The 13,801-nt window shown below is 45.2% G+C and overlaps 1 protein-coding gene across 4 annotated transcripts in view; it reads right to left on the minus strand.

Moving 5' to 3' along the window:
- znf236 (zinc finger protein 236) overlaps positions 1–13,801 on the minus strand; it is a 91,568-nt gene that overhangs the window by 7,203 nt on the left and 70,564 nt on the right. For all 4 annotated transcript variants that reach the window (XM_079895064.1, XM_079895066.1, XM_079895065.1 and 1 more), the window contains 2 exons: positions 6,130–6,315; positions 1,836–1,965 (listed from right to left, as the gene is read on the minus strand). In XM_079895064.1, coding sequence (XP_079751190.1) covers positions 1,836–1,965; positions 6,130–6,315 — 316 coding nt within the window. The remainder of the gene's footprint in view (positions 1–1,835; positions 1,966–6,129; positions 6,316–13,801) is intronic.

Consider the following 13,801-nt stretch of genomic DNA (forward strand, 5'->3'; position numbering starts at 1 on the left):
CATATGATAATCAATATATGTTTCTCTAGTGCAGTGTTACTGAAGTGTTCCTGTTTAACGATTTATAGACTATTGTTATTATTATTTTATGCAGCACAGCACATAGCTTATGCCTACAAGGCACAACAAACTTGTTGTTCATTATATATATATAAAATGAACACCAGGTTTGTTGTGCCTTGTAGGCATAAGCTATGTGCTGTGCTGCTATATATATATATGTGTGTGTGTGTGTGTGTGTGTGTGAGTGTGTGTGTATTCTGTACATTTTAAAAAGCAATTTTAACCTGAAAAATCTAAAATGTATTCCCTAAATCGTGCAGCCCTTTCTCTTGATATCAGTATGTTCACAGCGTTTTTTTTCAGGGATCAGATGCTCCACTGAGGAGTCCTGCTGACTTCAACATTCACATGAGTCTCTGTACATGAACATGGTAAAGTGAAAAATCAAACACCATGGAAATGAAAGGTATGTACTATGTTTCAGGAATGGCACAAAGGTGTATAAGTCTGGTTAAGTGTCTGTCTTTAGTTCAGTGTGTTAAATAATGTGCTTTTTGTCATTTGTTGTGTATCTTTGGATTATGTTGTGTTGTAAATAAATCCAAACAATCAAAAAGCCATTATTTTTTAAATCTCCTCATTCTTTGTGAAAGGTTGCTCAGAATGGCAGGGCCTGATAGCACCTGATAGGGCCATTATGGGTGGGTCTTTGTCTTTCTCAGGTGTGAAAGAAATTAAATATTCATGATGTTCACGCCTCTTCGCATAAAGCTTTCTCACACAAAACATGTCTTGCAAATTTTAAATCAATATACTGTATTGTCTTATCTCAATGAGTATGCAGGATGATTTTCACATAGTTTTAGAGCAAATATTCTAGGCTACGTCATACAATTTTCAAAAGTCTTGTGAAGAAATAATCAGTAGGGGTTTCATGGCCTTATTTCAGTGAGAATTTTTTTTTGTATTTTCACAAACCACGCATAAATGTCATTATCTCAAAACTACAAACTTTTACATACATGCTGCTGATATATTATTGTAGCAGAGTTTGTGCTGAATACAGTGTAATCAGACTTTAGCCATGAAAATGTCACAAGTAACAGAAATAAGCACAAATGTCAGAGCATGTCAGAACACCTCCAGGGCCAGAAAACAGCTCAGACCCCAGAGGGTTAAAAGGCAGGCCTGAAAGTAGCCAATGATGTGCTGTTTTTAAGTCACATGACATTTGAATGTCCCTCCAGAACTCTCTATCTCCCTCACATGAAAGACACCTGTTGAAGTGCTCCAGATTCTTTTTTGCAGCATCTTTGATAAGTAAATTAGATATTTTTACTCACAAATCAACAGTTATTTATTTATTTGAAGTGATTATTGTAGAATAATTGTATTTATGTATAAATAACAAATTGATTTCTTCTTTTCAGAAAATGAATACAGCAATATTTTACAGAGAGGGCAATAGTGCAGAGTTAGCTCTTCCATGTGATGAGAGTGAGGATGAGTAAGCCAAACGATAGGGATCTATTTATTTGTGGTTTGCATGAGTTCCAAGTATATAAATCTATCAATTTCTAAAGGAAATGTGCAATTTAAGTAGAAAAGAAAATCACAATTTTATAGAAAAACTATAATTTCCCCAAAAATCTTTTTGCATTTGTATGATTAAAGCTACTTCATGTAATAAAAACTGATTTTAAAAAATATTTAATGGTTAGAGCATAATGCATACCACAGAGGGTTAATTCATCCATTTGAGACTGTGATCACGTGACAGTCCTGCAGGAGAAGGACAGGACGGCAGTAACAGAGCGAGAGCAGAGCTTTACCTGTGTGTGTGCGGTTGTGCCTCTCTAACTGACTGGGTTTGGCGAAGGCTTTGTCACAGTTGGCGCATTTGAAGACTTTGGGTTTCTGAGCGCTGACTTTGGGTCCCTTCTTATGGACATACTCGTGCTCCTGAAAGAGACATTTAACAGTTCATTACAGCAACAAAGACCCAGAGGATCAGAATGACACTCAATCCCCTCTATAGCAGACTTAAAATGATCTGTGACATGCTGTCGATTAACAGAGAACAACATTTAGACTCAGTTTGTAAAAAACAAACGGGAAACAGTAATGTACTGTACTTATAAAGGGAATATGACATGAATTAAGGATTTAGAGGAACATTTGGTCATGGAGTGTCAATATGTGCTGTAAAATAAGAGATTTTAATAGAGGACATTTTTAAGTGTGAACATTAATATTTTTTACATGGGAAAAAGAGATTGTTTAGCAGCCATGAATTGTTTATTCACACATTGTACTGCTATGATTTCTATATAATTGGGTAGAATTAAAAATAATTTATATATAAAACATTACTTTTTCAAATTCAACAGTCAAAAAACATATGTGTGAATTGTTGATTTCTGTTTGTTGGTTTATGCCACTTTTCTGCATGCGAGAGAATGTGTCATGTATTGGGGCCGATTGCTGCCATCTGCTGAGAGAAACAAAAATAACATGACTTGAAAATCATGTGACCATAATCGCCAGGAGAGGCCTACAGTGTAAAGTTATGCATCTGGATATACACTGTGTGGACAAAAGCATTGGGACACTCCTCTTAATTACTGAATTGAGGTGTGTAAATCAAGCCTTTACTCTTGCAGTCTGCATCTACAAACATTAGTGACATAAATGTGTGGTTCTTCTGGAGCTCAGTGAACTCAGTGTGGTCAGGGATAGGAGGGCACCTTTGCAGTAAGTCAGTTCATGGCATTTGATCCCTACTAGATTTTCCTCAGTCAAGTGGGGTATTATTGGAAAGTGGAAGTGTTTAAACACAGCAGCAACTCAGACATGAAGCAGAAGATCATGTAAAGCCACAGAGTGAACCGGTCACGAGTGCTCTGCTGATTCAATAGAAGAGATCGTGAACCAGACACACGGGAATCTAGTGGAAAGCCTTCCCAGGAGAGTGGAAGCTGTTATAGCTGAGGAAGGCAAGATGGATTCCTTGAAGTATCAGGAAATCCTAGGAGAAAACGTCATGCCGTCAGTGAGGAAGCTGTAGGGCTGGACCCGAATATTCGAATATTCGTTCGGTGGGTTGGTATTCGATGTGAAAATTTGACATTCGAATATTCGGGTTTTTTGTTGTTGTTTTTTGCACACCTGAGATCCGAACGGTTCTCGAATAAGGCCGGCGACACACTGGCTGCGTGGCGTGTCCGTTTTTATTTCGGCTCCCATGTTAACAGGAGTTTGCACACTGCCTGCGTGAGACACGCGGAAAACACACGCATGCTAGAGATAGAACCGACGCCTATAGGACTATAGTGGAGTGCGGCGCGCCAGAAGTGTCACACGGACAAGTGGATCAGTTCCAGCAACGGGAGTGTTCTCTGGCTAGAGCAGAACAGCGGAGTGTGTGTGGACCGAAGCGCATGAGAACAGCGGAGTGTGTGTGGACCGAAGCGCATGAGAACAGCGGAGTGTGTGTGGACCGAAGCGCATGAGAACAGCGGAGTGTGTGTGGACAGAAGTGGACGCCTGAGCTTGTGTTTTGGGTTAAGCTGCGTTGCTTTGACATTGTGGAAAATAGAATAATAGAAACAAAATGTATTAAGCTTTTTACCCGTTATTATCAATCTAAATTAATCTAGTTTTTAATTTAACTTAATTTCGTTTTTCTTTATTTAAATTTCTTTATTTAAATTTAGTTTTTTATTTTATTTAAATTTAGTTTTTCTTTATTTAAATTTAGTTTTTCTTTATTTAAATCTACCCATTACTGTGTCAGTAATTTGTTAGTCAGAAAAATATTAGACTACCTTATTAAAAGTATTGCTTAATTTAACAGACCTGTGTGTGTGTGTTTAATATCACTAGTGCGGTGTCTGTTCTCGGAGCATAAGCCCTGCCCGCGTGAGGTGCGCCGCTTCCCGCTCGCGCTGTTCTGTGGTTTACTAAAAGCTTATTAATTCTGAACGTGTCGCGTCTCCATCTATATTGCACCAAATGCGACACTGCACTCCCTTGTGAAGTCGATCGGATGAACGGTTCTCGAAATAATCAAAATGCAAACGGACAGACAGACACATAGAGATTCCTGCCTTTATTAGAGAGAAGAATATGTTCAGCCCCTTCTCTCCGAAGCTTCCAATATTCGGTGTTCATCACTACCCAAGCTTCGAAGCTCAAAAAATGGTATTCGGACCAGCCCTAGGAAGCTGAAGCTTGGACCTTCAACATGACAGTGATCCCAAGCATTCCTCAAATTCCAGCAAGGCTTGGTTTCAGAAGAAGTCCTGGAAGATTATACAGTCTCCTGTCCTGACTTGAACCTCATGGGAAATCTCTGGTGGGATTGGAAGACGGCGGTTGCAGCAGCGAACTCAAGAATATTCCTGAACTGGAGGCCATTGCTCATGAGGAATGGGCTCAGATTACGAGGTTATACATCTCGTAAATTAAATAAATTATATAAATGATAAATTAATAAATTAAACAAGAACGTTCAAACTGTGAGCAAACAAGTGGATTCTATGACAAAGATTTTTTGAGTCACTCAGTATGTATTTTTAATAATGTTAAAATGGTGTAATATTTATAAATGGGATTATCATCTTCATTTATATAGCGCTTTTAACAATGTAGATTGTTTCAAAGCAGCTTTACAGAGATAAGCGTATAATTTAAGGTAACAGAGATTGTTTCGGCTTTACAGCAGAGTTAAGTTATTTTCCATCTAAAGTTAGTTTTGATTGATTTGCTTCCGTCGCAACGATCATTTGTTATTAAATTTGGGGCCGCTAAGACGACACCATTCCCTCTACACAGACTTTAAACGCGAACCTGTGAGAAACGCTGATGGCGTTCAGATGCGCATTTAGAACGGGTTCTATAGTTATGTGCGTTTGAATATACGCAGGTTTGGAATTCCCTACAAGCCAAGCCTAAACAAAGGATTTTGCATTTATCCATTTGGTTCAAGTGCAGAGCGCTTACAGGAAGACTCCGCCCACACACTCTTCTGATTGGCTGTGACTTTGAACTGATTTTGTCTCGTCTGGTGTGGACAGAAACTGCTTGTCGCTGGAATCTTATCGCATCATGTCTGGTTAGGACACGTGTTGGAAATAATGAAGAGGAGATGGAGATTTTAATAACTGACGTACTGTAAGTCTATACTGGGCTCACAATAAACACGGATCTCAGGTAAAGAACTGCAGATGTTAGTCGGGTGGGCAATACCTTGAGGTGTGTGTGGAGCAGGTGTGTGTGTGTGTGATACCTTGAGGTGTGTGTGGAGCAGGTGTGTGTGTGTGATACCTTGAGGTGTGTGTGGAGCAGGTGTGTGTGTGTGATACCTTGAGGTGTGTGTGGAGCAGGTGTGTGTGTGTGATACCTTGAGGTGTGTGTGGAGCAGGTGTGTGTGTGTGATACCTTGAGGTGTGTGTGGAGCAGGTGTGTGTGTGTGATACCTTGAGGTGTGTGTGGAGCAGGTGTGTGTGTGTGATACCTTGAGGTGTGTGTGGAGCAGGTGTGTGTGTGTGTGATACCTTGAGGTGTGTGTGGAGCAGGTGTGTGTGTGTGATACCTTGAGGTGTGTGTGGAGCAGGTGTGTGTGTGTGATACCTTGAGGTGTGTGTGGAGCAGGTGTGTGTGTGATACCTTGAGGTGTGTGTGGAGCAGGTGTGTGTGTGTGATACCTTGAGGTGTGTGTGGAGCAGGTGTGTGTGTGTGATACCTTGAGGTGTGTGTGGAGCAGGTGTGTGTGTGTGATACCTTGAGGTGTGTGTGGAGCAGGTGTGTGTGTGTGATACCTTGAGGTGTGTGTGGAGCAGGTGTGTGTGTGTGATACCTTGAGGTGTGTGTGGAGCAGGTGTGTGTGTGATACCTTGAGGTGTGTGTGGAGCAGGTGTGTGTGTGTGATACCTTGAGGTGTGTGTGGAGCAGGTGTGTGTGTGTGTGATACCTTGAGGTGTGTGTGGAGCAGGTGTGTGTGTGTGATACCTTGAGGTGTGTGTGGAGCAGGTGTGTGTGTGTGATACCTTGAGGTGTGTGTGGAGCAGGTGTGTGTGTGTGATACCTTGAGGTGTGTGTGGAGCAGGTGTGTGTGTGTGATACCTTGAGGTGTGTGGCCCGTTTGAAGGCTTTGCTGCAGACTCGGCACACGTGGCAGCGCTCCTTCCCGTGCTCCTGTCTGCAGTGTCTCCTGAGAGCGTTGGCCGTCAGCAGAGTCTGGCTGCAGTAGAAACACTGGTGCTTCTGCTTCGGCTCGGCCTCCTTCTCCTCCGGCTGCGGATCCAGCATCTGCGTCACAAATCACACACCCACATCAGACCCAGTGTGTGTGTCACAAATCACACACTTCCACATCAGACCCAGTGTGTGTGTCACAAATCACACACTTCCACATCAGACCCAGTGTGTGTGTGTGCACAAATCACACACTTCCACATCAGACCCAGTGTGTGTGTCACAAATCACACACTTCCACATCAGACCCAGTGTGTGTGTGTGCACAAATCACACACTTCCACATCAGACCCAGTGTGTGTGTGCACAAATCACACACTTCCACATCAGACCCAGTGTGTGTGTGCACAAATCACACACTTCCACATCAGACCCAGTGTGTGTGTGCACAAATCACACACTTCCACATCAGACCCAGTGTGTGTGTGCACAAATCACACACTTCCACATCAGACCCAGTGTGTGTGTCACAAATCACACACTTCCACATCAGACCCAGTGTGTGTGTGTGCACAAATCACACACTTCCACATCAGACCCAGTGTGTGTGTGCACAAATCACACACACCCACATCAGACCCAGTGTGTGTGTGCACAAATCACACACTTCCACATCAGACCCAGTGTGTGTGTCACAAATCACACACATCCACATCAGACCCAGTGTGTGTGTGCACAAATCACACACTTCCACATCAGACCCAGTGTGTGTGTGTGCACAAATCACACACTTCCACATCAGACCCAGTGTGTGTGTGCACAAATCACACACTTCCACATCAGACCCAGTGTGTGTGTCACAAATCACACACATCCACATCAGACCCAGTGTGTGTGTGCACAAATCACACACATCCACATCAGACCCAGTGTGTGTGTGCACAAATCACACACTTCCACATCAGACCCAGTGTGTGTGTGCACAAATCACACACTTCCACATCAGACCCAGTGTGTGTGTCACAAATCACACACTTCCACATCAGACCCAGTGTGTGTGTGCACAAATCACACACTTCCACATCAGACCCAGTGTGTGTGTCACAAATCACACACATCCACATCAGACCCAGTGTGTGTGTGTGCACAAATCACACACTTCCACATCAGACCCAGTGTGTGTGTGCACAAATCACACACTTCCACATCAGACCCAGTGTGTGTGTGCACAAATCACACACATCCACATCAGACCCAGTGTGTGTGTGTGCACAAATCACACACTTCCACATCAGACCCAGTGTGTGTGTCACAAATCACACACATCCACATCAGACCCAGTGTGTGTGTGTGCACAAATCACACACTTCCACATCAGACCCAGTGTGTGTGTGCACAAATCACACACATCCACATCAGACCCAGTGTGTGTGTGTGCACAAATCACACACTTCCACATCAGACCCAGTGTGTGTGTGCACAAATCACACACTTCCACATCAGACCCAGTGTGTGTGCACAAATCACACACTTCCACATCAGACCCAGTGTGTGTGAGCACAAATCACACACTTCCACATCAGACCCAGTGTGTGTGTGCACAAATTACACACACCCACATCAGACCCAGTGTGTGTGTGCACAAATCACACACTTCCACATCAGACCCAGTGTGTGTGTGCACAAATCACACACACCCACATCAGACCCAGTGTGTGTGTGTGCACAAATCACACACTTCCACATCAGACCCAGTGTGTGTGTGTGCACAAATCACACACTTCCACATCAGACCCAGTGTGTGTGAGCAAAAATCACACACTTCCACATCAGACCCAGTGTGTGTGTGTGCACAAATCACACACTTCCACATCAGACCCAGTGTGTGTGAGCAAAAATCACACACTTCCACATCAGACCCAGTGTGTGTGTGTGCACAAATCACACACTTCCACATCAGACCCAGTGTGTGTGAGCAAAAATCACACACTTCCACATCAGACCCAGTGTGTGTGTGCACAAATCACACACACCCACATCAGACCCAGTGTGTGTGTGCACAAATCACACACATCCACATCAGACCCAGTGTGTGTGTGTGCACAAATCACACACTTCCACATCAGACCCAGTGTGTGTGTGCACAAATCACACACTTCCACATCAGACCCAGTGTGTGTGTGCACAAATCACACACTTCCACATCAGACCCAGTGTGTGTGTGTGCACAAATTACACACTTCCACATCAGACCCAGTGTGTGTGTGCACAAATCACACACTTCCACATCAGACCCAGTGTGTGTGTGCACAAATCACACACTTCCACATCAGACCCAGTGTGTGTGTGCACAAATCACACACTTCCACATCAGACCCAGTGTGTGTGTGCACAAATCACACACTTCCACATCAGACCCAGTGTGTGTGTCACAAATCACACACACCCACATCAGACCCAGTGTGTGTGTGCACAAATCACACACATCCACATCAGACCCAGTGTGTGTGTGTGCACAAATCACACACTTCCACATCAGACCCAGTGTGTGTGTGCACAAATCACACACTTCCACATCAGACCCAGTGTGTGTGTACACAAATCACACACTTCCACATCAGACCCAGTGTGTGTGTGTGCACAAATTACACACTTCCACATCAGACCCAGTGTGTGTGTGTGCACAAATCACACACTTCCACATCAGACCCAGTGTGTGTGTGCACAAATCACACACTTCCACATCAGACCCAGTGTGTGTGTGCACAAATCACACACTTCCACATCAGACCCAGTGTGTGTGTGCACAAATCACACACTTCCACATCAGACCCAGTGTGTGTGTCACAAATCACACACTTCCACATCAGACCCAGTGTGTGTGTCACAAATCACACACTTCCACATCAGACCCAGAGTGTGTGTCACAAATCACACACTTCCACATCAGACCCAGTGTGTGTGTGTGCACAAATCACACACTTCCACATCAGACCCAGTGTGTGTGTGTGCACAAATCACACACTTCCACATCAGACCCAGTGTGTGTGTGCACAAATCACACACTTCCACATCAGACCCAGTGTGTGTGTGCACAAATCACACACATCCACATCAGACCCAGTGTGTGTGTCACAAATCACACACTTCCACATCAGACCCAGTGTGTGTGTGCACAAATCACACACTTCCACATCAGACCCAGTGTGTGTGTGCACAAATCACACACTTCCACATCAGACCCAGTGTGTGTGTCACAAATCACACACTTCCACATCAGACCCAGTGTGTGTGTGCACAAATCACACACTTCCACATCAGACCCAGTGTGTGTGTGCACAAATCACACACACCCACATCAGACCCAGTGTGTGTGTGTGCACAAATCACACACTTCCACATCAGACCCAGTGTGTGTGTGTGCACAAATCACACACTTCCACATCAGACCCAGTGTGTGTGAGCAAAAATCACACACTTCCACATCAGACCCAGTGTGTGTGTGTGCACAAATCACACACTTCCACATCAGACCCAGTGTGTGTGAGCAAAAATCACACACTTCCACATCAGACCCAGTGTGTGTGTGTGCACAAATCACACACTTCCACATCAGACCCAGTGTGTGTGAGCAAAAATCACACACTTCCACATCAGACCCAGTGTGTGTGTGCACAAATCACACACACCCACATCAGACCCAGTGTGTGTGTGCACAAATCACACACATCCACATCAGACCCAGTGTGTGTGTGTGTGCACAAATCACACACTTCCACATCAGACCCAGTGTGTGTGTGCACAAATCACACACTTCCACATCAGACCCAGTGTGTGTGTGCACAAATCACACACTTCCACATCAGACCCAGTGTGTGTGTGTGCACAAATTACACACTTCCACATCAGACCCAGTGTGTGTGTGCACAAATCACACACTTCCACATCAGACCCAGTGTGTGTGTGCACAAATCACACACTTCCACATCAGACCCAGTGTGTGTGTGCACACACTTCCACATCAGACCCAGTGTGTGTGTGCACAAATCACACACTTCCACATCAGACCCAGTGTGTGTGTGCACAAATCACACACTTCCACATCAGACCCAGTGTGTGTGTGCACAAATCACACACTTCCACATCAGACCCAGTGTGTGTGTCACAAATCACACACTTCCACATCAGACCCAAGTGTGTGTCGTGCACAAATCACACACTTCCACATCAGACCCAGTGTGTGTGTGCACAAATCACACACTTCCACATCAGACCCAGTGTGTGTGTGCACAAATCACACACTTCCACATCAGACCCAGTGTGTGTGTCACAAATCACACACTTCCACATCAGACCCAGTGTGTGTGTGCACAAATCACACACTTCCACATCAGACCCAGTGTGTGTGTGCACAAATCACACACTTCCACATCAGACCCAGTGTGTGTGTCACAAATCACACACTTCCACATCAGACCCAGTGTGTGTGTGCACAAATCACACACTTCCACATCAGACCCAGTGTGTGTGTGCACAAATCACACACTTCCACATCAGACCCAGTGTGTGTGTGCACAAATCACACACTTCCACATCAGACCCAGTGTGTGTGTCACAAATCACACACTTCCACATCAGACCCAGTGTGTGTGTGCACAAATCACACACTTCCACATCAGACCCAGTGTGTGTGTGCACAAATCACACACTTCCACATCAGACCCAGTGTGTGTGTGCACAAATCACACACTTCCACATCAGACCCAGTGTGTGTGTGCACAAATCACACACTTCCACATCAGACCCAGTGTGTGTGTGCACAAATCACACACTTCCACATCAGACCCAGTGTGTGTGCACAAATCACACACTTCCACATCAGACCCAGTGTGTGTGTGCACAAATCACACACTTCCACATCAGACCCAGTGTGTGTGTGCACAAATCACACACTTCCACATCAGACCCAGTGTGTGTGTGCACAAATCACACACTTCCACATCAGACCCAGTGTGTGTGTGCACAAATCACACACTTCCACATCAGACCCAGTGTGTGTGTGCACAAATCACACACTTCCACATCAGACCCAGTGTGTGTGTGCACAAATCACACACTTCCACATCAGACCCAGTGTGTGTGTGCACAAATCACACACTTCCACATCAGACCCAGTGTGTGTGTGCACAAATCACACACTTCCACATCAGACCCAGTGTGTGTGTGCACAAATCACACACTTCCACATCAGACCCAGTGTGTGTGTGCACAAATCACACACTTCCACATCAGACCCAGTGTGTGTGTGCACAAATCACACACTTCCACATCAGACCCAGTGTGTGTGTGCACAAATCACACACTTCCACATCAGACCCAGTGTGTGTGTCACAAATCACACACTTCCACATCAGACCCAGTGTGTGTGTGCACAAATCACACACTTCCACATCAGACCCAGTGTGTGTGTGCACAAATCACACACTTCCACATCAGACCCAGTGTGTGTGTGCACAAATCACACACTTCCACATCAGACCCAGTGTGTGTGTGCACAAATCACACACTTCCACATCAGACCCAGTGTGTGTGTGCACAAATCACACACTTCCACATCAGACCCAGTGTGTGTGTGCACAAATCACACACTTCCACATCAGACCCAGTGTGTGTGTGCACAAATCACACACTCCCACATCAGACCCAGTGTGTGTGTGCACAAATCACACACTTCCACATCAGACCCAGTGTGTGTGTCACAAATCACACACTTCCACATCAGACCCAGTGTGTGTGTCACAAATCACACACTTCCACATCAGACCCAGTGTGTGTGTCACAAATCACACACTTCCACATCAGACCCAGTGTGTGTGTGCACAAATCACACACTTCCACATCAGACCCAGTGTGTGTGTCACAAATCACACACTTCCACATCAGACCCAGTGTGTGTGTGCACAAATCACACACTTCCACATCAGACCCAGTGTGTGTGTGCACAAATCACACACTTCCACATCAGACCCAGTGTGTGTGTGCACAAATCACACACTTCCACATCAGACCCAGTGTGTGTGTGCACAAATCACACACTTCCCACATCAGACCCAGTGTGTGTGTGCACAAATCACACACTTCCACATCAGACCCAGTGTGTGTGTGCACAAATCACACACTTCCACATCAGACCCAGTGTGTGTGCACAAATCACACACTTCCACATCAGACCCAGTGTGTGTGTCACAAATCACACACTTCCACATCAGACCCAGTGTGTGTGTGCACAAATCACACACTTCCACATCAGACCCAGTGTGTGTGTCACAAATCACACACTTCCACATCAGACCCAGTGTGTGTGTGCACAAATCACACACTTCCACATCAGACCCAGTGTGTGTGTGCACAAATCACACACTTCCACATCAGACCCAGTGTGTGTGCACAAATCACACACTTCCACATCAGACCCAGTGTGTGTGTGCACAAATCACACACTTCCACATCAGACCCAGTGTGTGTGTGCACAAATCACACACTTCCACATCAGACCCAGTGTGTGTGTGTCACAAATCACACACTTCCACATCAGACCCAGTGTGTGTGTGCACAAATCACACACTTCCACATCAGACCCAGTGTGTGTGTGCACAAATCACACACTTCCACATCAGACCCAGTGTGTGTGTGCACAAATCACACACTTCCACATCAGACCCAGTGTGTGTGTGTGCACAAATCACACACTTCCACATCAGACCCAGTGTGTGTGTGTGCACAAATCACACACTCCACATCAGACCCAGTGTGTGTGTGCACAAATCACACACATCCACATCAGACCCAGTGTGTGTGTGCACAAATCACACACTTCCACATCAGACCCAGTGTGTGTGTGCACAAATCACACACTTCCACATCAGACCCAGTGTGTGTGTGCACAAATCACACACTTCCACATCAGACCCAGTGTGTGTGTGCACAAATCACACACTTCCACATCAGACCCAGTGTGTGTGTGCACAAATCACACACTTCCACATCAGACCCAGTGTGTGTGTGCACAAATCACACACTTCCACATCAGACCCAGTGTGTGTGTGCACAAATCACACACTTCCACATCAGACCCAGTGTGTGTGTGCACAAATCACACACTTCCACATCAGACCCAGTGTGTGTGTGCACAAATCACAACATCAACACTTCCACATCAGACCCAGTGTGTGTGTGCACAAATCACACACTTCCACATCAGACCCAGTGTGTGTGTGCACAAATCACACACTCCACATCAGACCCAGTGTGTGTGTGCACAAATCACACACTTCCACATCAGACCCAGTGTGTGTGTCACAAATCACACACTTCCACATCAGACCCAGTGTGTGTGTCACAAATCACACACTTCCACATCAGACCCAGTGTGTGTGTCACAAATCACACACTTCCACATCAGACCCAGTGTGTGTGTGTGCACAAATCACACACTTCCACATCAGACCCAGTGTGTGTGTCACAAATCACACACTTCCACATCAGACCCAGTGTGTGTGTGCACAAATCACACACTTCCACATCAGACCCAGTGTGTGTG

This window comes from Squalius cephalus (genome assembly GCF_949319135.1).
Source record: "Squalius cephalus genome assembly, chromosome: 15".
NCBI lineage: Eukaryota > Metazoa > Chordata > Actinopteri > Cypriniformes > Leuciscidae > Squalius > Squalius cephalus.